Raw genomic sequence first — 7,500 nt, forward strand, 5'->3', positions numbered from 1 at the left:
AACAGTACGGACAGGTAGCAGATCATGAGGAGATATTCACTGATTTTGACAAAAAGTGATTTTGACAACGAGCGTTCTCCAGAATCACTGACTACACCTTTAATAAATTTGATAGAGAGACAGAGAGAGAGAGGGAGAGAGAGAGAGAGACAGACAGACAGACAGAGAGAGAGAGAGAAGAGAGAGAGAGAGAGAGAGAGAGAGAGAGACAGACAGACAGACAGACAGAGAGAGAGAGAGAGAGAGAGAGAGAGCCTTTAAGTAATTATTACAGGTAAACAGAGGAAATACAGTGTAAGATTCCTTGTCTGCTTACTAAGGGCTTCCGTACCTACCTCCTTGTAGTTTATTTTTCATTCTCGGTCTTCGGAAAATGTGTCGGAGTGAGCGCTCTCTCCATCTTACTCCTCTGTGCTAGTTCGCTCCTTCTCCTCCGCTAGCGTCGTTAGCCCTTAGATTTCATACACACACACAGACACACACCCAGACACATATTTAATACACTGTCTATGGGTGAAAAATGGCCATGTCACAGGCTCTCTCCGAGGAGGAATTTCATCGGATGCAGGTAAGAAAATCACCCCGAAAAAAGACGATATTCCTGGGGCTTTTTTTGAGGGCTCGTACGGTGTAGCTGTCAGTTCGGTGGTTTTACCAGATGATGCTATGATGCTAACCAACCGTTAAAAAGCAGAATTAGACTTATTGTCATTTAAATACTTCACCTGAGAGTTTATAAATCTTAGTCCGGGTTTTATTTGTGAAGTAAAATGAATATTTTTGCCTCTTTTGGTGACGCAAAGACGTTATTTATGGGGCTATGTGGCTGTCAGTTTGGTTAGCCAGGTGATGCTAACGAACCTAACCAACCGTTAGCTCATAGGGGTGGCAACAAGCACCAGTGTTTACCGTTTGTTAGACTATTTATTATTTACGTGTGTGTGTGTGTGTGTGTGTGTGTGTGTGTGTGTGTGTGTGTGTGTGTGTGTGTGTGTGTGTGTGTGTGTGTGTGTGTGTGTGTGTGTGTGTGTGTGTGTGTGTGTGTTGATTTGACAGTGGTAAACAGTGCTAACCAACCATTAGCTCATTGGGATGGGAACTAGCACCAGTGTTTACCGTTAGTTATTAGCTATCTATTAATGTCAGGGATTTGACAGTACGTGTGAGCTAAGTTACAGTGTGTGTGTGTGTGTGTGTGTGTGTCTGCCTGTGTGTCTGCCTGTGTGTGTGTGTGTGTGTGTGTGTGTGTGTGTCTGCCTGTGTGTGTGTGTTTGTGAGTTGATTTAAGTGTTAAACAATGCTAACCTAGCTAAGCTTTCCTATCTGGTTACTGACCGTTAGTTAGCCTATTTATTAATGCCAGGCATTTGACAGTACGTGTGGGCTAAGTGGTTGATTTTGAACGTTAATATAACCGTATAAATATATATTAAATTACGGTTTTACACAGTTATTTCGCCAGTTTAGCTAACATTGCTTAGCTTCCTTCTCTGGGTCGTGATGCTAACCGTTTATTGCCATCTGACAGTTAGCTCACACGGATGCCAGTCACGAGACACACACGGCGGGCTCAGTGTTTAGCTGTGTGAAATTAATTCAAAGAGACAGTGGAACACACACACACACACACACACACACACACACACACACACACACACACACACACACACACACACACACACAGGGAGACACACACACACACACACACACACACACACACACACACACACACACACACACACAGAGACACAAACACACTCAAAGGGAGACACATACACAGGTCGACGCACACACACACACACACACACACACACACACACACACACACACACACACACACACACACACACACACACACACACACACAAGGAGACACACACACAGGGCGACACACATACACACAGGAACAGACGCAGACGCGCACCCACACACACACACACACACACACACACACACACACACACACACACACACACAGAAAGACACCTGTTAGCATGCTGCTGTTAACATGAAAGGGTTTTCCTTATTATGGAGTCTAGGAGTTCTTCTGTCTGTCAGTTAAAAAGAAAATTGAAAATTAATTAATTTTAAAGTTGTATTGGAGATTAAAACCACTTGAGATGCAGTGTATTGTTTTCAAGAGTGTTATAGGATTAATATTATTACATATCGTTGACTCTATAATGAGATGTTCTATAATACTGCTTCCAAAACTGTTTCCCATCCACTTAAACATGTAGTCAGTGATTCTGGAGAACGCTTGTTGTCAAAATCACTTGTTGTCAAAATCAGTGAATATCTCCTCATGATCCGCTACCTGTCTGTACTGTGTGTGAGCTGAAAAGTAATCCAGTGTTAATACAGGTAGTGGATCATGAGGAGATATTCACTGATTTTGACAAAGTGATTTTGACAACAAGCGTTCTCCAGAATCACTGACTACACCTTTAATAAAAAGACACCTGAAAGAGAGACAGAGAGAGAGAGAGAGAGACAGAGAGAGAGACAGAGAGAGAGACAGAGAGAGACAGAGAGAGACAGAGAGAGAGAAAGAGAAGCGTTCTCCAGAATCACTGACTACACCTTTAAAGAAACGTCACACAAAAACAGAAAAATACAGTTATTGTCCTTCTCATTCATAAATTCCCGAATCACTGGAACTAACACACTAACGATAACTATCATAAGTCTAATAATTATATAAAGACCTACTTCACTGGTGGAAATATGAAGGTCTGTTGAACTCTGAGATCCTATGTTGTATAAATGTGCAAAACATTTTAGAAATCGCTTCATCCTAGCCTGAGAAAAGGCAGAAAGAGTGTTTTATGGTCTCACTGTCTTAACCCTACAGTTTCCTTCTTGTGACATCACAGTAAGGGTCAGGATTAACAGGACAGCTGGGCCAAGGGAAGACTGAGGGAAGACTGAGGGAAGAAAAACCTCATTCATTATATTATAATAGTGATTTTATAATGATAGAACGCTGATTCCGTATGGGTGAAGTATTCCTTTTTTTTTTTTTTTTTTTTTTTCCTAAAGATATTTTTTGGGCATTTTTATGCTTTGTTGATAGTGTAGAGACAGAGTTGAAATGGGGCAGAGAGGGGAGTGACATGCAGAGAACGACCGCGGGCTGGAATTGAACCCGGGTCTGTTGCTGGGCCCGGCCCGGGGGGGGGACGCACTACCAACTGAGCTAAGGGCGCCCCCAAAGTATTCCTTTTAACCATGAATAATTTTGTGTATGTTTCAGGCTCAGCTGTTGGAGTTAAGGACTCAGAACTACCAGCTGTCTGACGATCTCAGGAAGAATTCAGCCGGTAAGACTATTTAACCTTTATCTGTACTCCAGAGAGGTACATCTAATCTTATATCTTCATATCTTGAACATTTGACCGTGTGTGTGCGTGCGTGTGTGTGCGTGTGTGCGCGTGTGTGCGCGTGTGTGCGTGTGTGTGCGTGTGTGTGCGTGCGTGTGCGTGCGTGTGCGTGCGTGTGTGTGTGTGTGTGTGTCTAAAGCTGCTGTCTGCTCGGTAACGCCCTACGAGCGTTACCGGGGGGGAGGGGAGGCGACTGTAGCTCAGGTGGTAGAGCGGGTCGGCCGATAATCAAAGGGTTGGAGGTTCGATCCCCGCCCTGCCACCTGTGTCATGGTTGTTGTGTCCTTGGGCAAGACACTTCACCCACCTTGCCTCGTGTGAATGTCGATAGTTAGCCTGCTGCTATCGGTGTATGAATGTGTGTGTGAATGGTAACGTGGGAAAGGAAAACAGGTCTCCCTTGTAAAAGAGTCTTCGGTCTCAATGGGATTTACCTGGAGAAATAAAGGTTTTTTAATCTTGATGTATTTCATGCCCCTGTAAAGCGCTTTGAATTGAATGGCCGTGTGTCTGAATTGTGCTATAGAAATAAACTTGCCTTGCTCTATCTATCTATCTATCTATCTATCTATCTATCTATCTATCTATCTATCCATCTATCCATCTATCCATCTATCCATCTATCCATCTATCCATCTATCCATCTATCCATCTATCCATCTATCCATCTATCCATCTATCTATCTATCTATCTATCTAAAAGAAAGCGTCTTGAGCATAAACACCAAAACATCTGTATGAGAGAAGCATCTACACTTTTATTCTTTCAATCTTTATTTAAATAGTAATTTTCTCAAAGTGGATTAAGTTCACGTGCCTATTAGTGTGAACGCTGTAGAATTCACAGTTATTATTGTTATTCAAATCTATCAACTTCTTCATAATTTCAGCAAGAAATCATATTCAAACTTCTATATACTCAACTGTTCAACTCCTTTTATACTAATGAGGCATTTTTAATCTTCTATCAAATCTTCATACTCAGCTATCCAGTTTAGTGTCAGCTTTTTCAGCATTCATACGCATCTTCAGCAGGAAATGCATTTTCTAGTTTAATGTTGAAAAGCAGAAACACATGGACAGACACTGACTATTGTACCATACAGTGACAGACAGACAGACGGACGGACGGACAGACAGACAGACAGACAGACAGACAGACACACACGCACACACATAAACACACTCACACACACACACACACACACACACACACACACACACACACACACACACACACACACACACACACACACACACGACTTCCATACAGCGTTTTACTATAAAAAGGGAAATTTAACTTTATTGCAGAGAAGCGATTTCTTGATGATGAAATGAGGAAACGTTGAGTAAACCCTTCAGACCTGAGGTTTTGGGTTTTGTTGAGACGTTTTATTTTCAGGAAGATGTTGAAACTCATTTTGTTGTGAAAAGTTAACGAACAGATTGTACAATTCTGTAACAGACTGATTTAACTGAATTTTTATTTTTTTTATTTATCCTTTATTTAACCAGGTTAGTCTCATTGAGATTAAAATCTCTTTTACAAGAGAGACCTGGCCAAGATGGACAGCAGAACACAGTTACACATAAAACACAATACAAGTTTGATATTAAGTACAGTTGTAAAACATAAAAATAAGATTCTTAACTAAAAACATTCACAATTTCCGATGGAGTCCAACTTCAAACTCTTAACAACAGCCTTAAATTCGTTTAGAGTTACTAGGTCCTGAAGCTTCCGCTGTGTGAGCACTGATCATCTTTTAATTGATTTATATGAGGGGTGTTCGTTATTGATTAAAAATCTAAATCTCGATATTTTGGGGGATTTTGCTGTTAATGATAATTGACGATATTTTGCATTCCTCAAAAACAAATAATTTTGTACGTTTCCCATTATAAATATTTGTAAACATAAAAAAATACATACAAGGCAGTATAAAACTATACTTATTTTTTAGTGAAGTGATTTCTTGAGTAGGAAATATTGAGTAAACCCTTCAGACCTGAGGTTTTAGGTTTTATTGAGACGTTTTTTTTTCAGGAAGATGTTGAAACTCACTTTGTTGTGAAAAGTTAACGAACAGATTGTACAATTCTTTAACAGACTGATTTAACTGAATTTTTATTTTTTTTATTGATCCTTTATTTAACCAGGTTAGTCTCATTGAGATTAAAATCTCTTTCTCAAGAGAGACCTGGCCAAGATGGACAGCAGAACACAGTTACACATAAAACACAATACCAAATACAAGTTCGATATTAAGAGCAGTTGTAAAACATAAAAATAAGATTCTTAACTAAAAACATTCACAATTTCCGATGGAGTCCAACTTCAAACTCTTAACAACAGCCTTAAATTCGTTTAGAGTTACTAGGTCCTGAAGCTTCCGCTGTGGGAGCACTGATCATCTTTTAATTGATTTACAGTATCTCACAAAAGTGAGTACACCCCTCACATTTCTTCAAATATTTCATTATATCTTTTCATGGGACAACACTGAATAAATGACACTTTGATACAATGTAAAGTAGCGTGTGTACAGCTTATATAACAGTGTAAATTTACTGTCCCCTCAAAATAACTCGACACAGAGTCATTAATGTCTAAACTGCCGGTTACAAAAGTGAGTACACCCCTGAGTTAAAATGTCCAAATTGGGCCCTAAGTGTCAATATTTTGTGTGGCCACCATTATTTTCCAGCACTACCTTAACCCTCATGGGCATGGAGTTCACCAGAGCTTCACAGGTTGCCACTGGAATCCTCTTCCCCTCATTCATGACAACATCACGGAGCTGGTGGATACTGGAGACCTTGCGCTCCTCCATCTCCTGTTTTAAGAAGCCCCAAAGATGCTCAATAGGGTTTAGGTCTGGGGACATGCTTGGCCAGTCCATAACCTTTACCCTCAGCTTCTTTAGCAAGCCACTGGTCGTTAGGAGGTGTGTTTGGGGTCGTTATCATGTTGCAATACTGCCCTGCGGCCCAGTTTACGAAGGGAGGGGATCATGTTCTGCTTCAGTATGGCACAGTACATGTTGGTATTCAATGAACTGTAGATCCCCAGTGCTGGCAGCACTCATGCAGCCCCAGACCATGACACTCCAACCACCATGCTTGACTATAGGCAATACACACTTGTCTTTGTACTCCTCACCTGGTTGCTACCACACACTCTTAACACCATCTGAACCAAATAAGTTTATCTTGGTCTCATCAGACCACAGGACATGGTTGCAGTAATCCATGTCCGTTGTCTGCTTGTCTTCAGCAAACTATTTGTGGGCTTTATTTTGCATCATCTTTAGAATAGGCTTCCTTCTCGGACGACAGCCATGCAGACCAGTATGATGCAGAGTGCGGCGTATGGTCTGAGCATTGACAGGTTGACCCCCCACCCCTTCAAGCCCTGCAGCAATGCTGGCAGCACTCATACGTCAATTTTCCAAAGCCAACCTCTTGGTATGACGCTGAAAACGTGCACTCAACCTTCGTAAACTGGGCTACAGGGCAGTATTGCAACATGATAACGACCCCAAACACACCTCCAAGACGACCAGTGGCTTGCTAAAGAAGCTGAGGGTAAAGGTGATGGACTGGCCAAGCATGTCACCAGACCTAAACCCTATTGAGCATCTTTGGGGCTTCTTAAAACGGGAGATGGAGGAGCGCAAGGTCTCTAATATCGACCAGCTCCGTGATGTTGTCATGAATGAGTGGAAGAGGATTCCAGTGGGAACCTGTGAAGCTCTGGTGAACTCCATGCCCAAGAGGGTTAAGGTAGTGCTGGAAAATAATGGTGGCCACACAAAATATTGACACTTTGGGCCCAATTTGGACATTTTTTCTTAGGGGTGTACTCACTTTTGTTGCCTTCAGTTTAGACATTAATGGCTGTGTGTCGAGTTATTTTGAGGCGACAGTAAAATTACACTGTTATACAAGCTGTACACTGACTACTTTACATTGTATCAAAGTGTCATTTCTTCAGTGTTGTCCTATGGAAAGATATAATGAAATATTTGAAGAAATATGAGGGGTGTACTCACTTTTGTGAGATACTGTATATGAGGGTTGTTCGTTATTGATTACAAATCTAAATCTCGATATT

The 7,500-nt window shown here is 41.3% G+C and overlaps 1 protein-coding gene across 1 annotated transcript in view; it reads left to right on the forward strand.

Moving 5' to 3' along the window:
* The first annotated feature begins 460 nt into the window (after window positions 1-460).
* Window positions 461-7,500, forward strand: part of gripap1 (GRIP1 associated protein 1) — a 55,642-nt gene continuing 48,602 nt past the window's right edge. The window contains exons 1-2 of the mRNA XM_080031634.1: window positions 461-568; window positions 3,257-3,323. Of these exons, the coding sequence (XP_079887760.1) occupies window positions 521-568; window positions 3,257-3,323 (115 nt within the window). The 5' untranslated portion in view covers window positions 461-520. The remainder of the gene's footprint in view (window positions 569-3,256; window positions 3,324-7,500) is intronic.

The sequence above is a fragment of the Ammodytes marinus genome (genome assembly GCF_949987685.1).
Source record: "Ammodytes marinus genome assembly, chromosome: 7".
Classification (NCBI taxonomy): domain Eukaryota; kingdom Metazoa; phylum Chordata; class Actinopteri; order Uranoscopiformes; family Ammodytidae; genus Ammodytes; species Ammodytes marinus.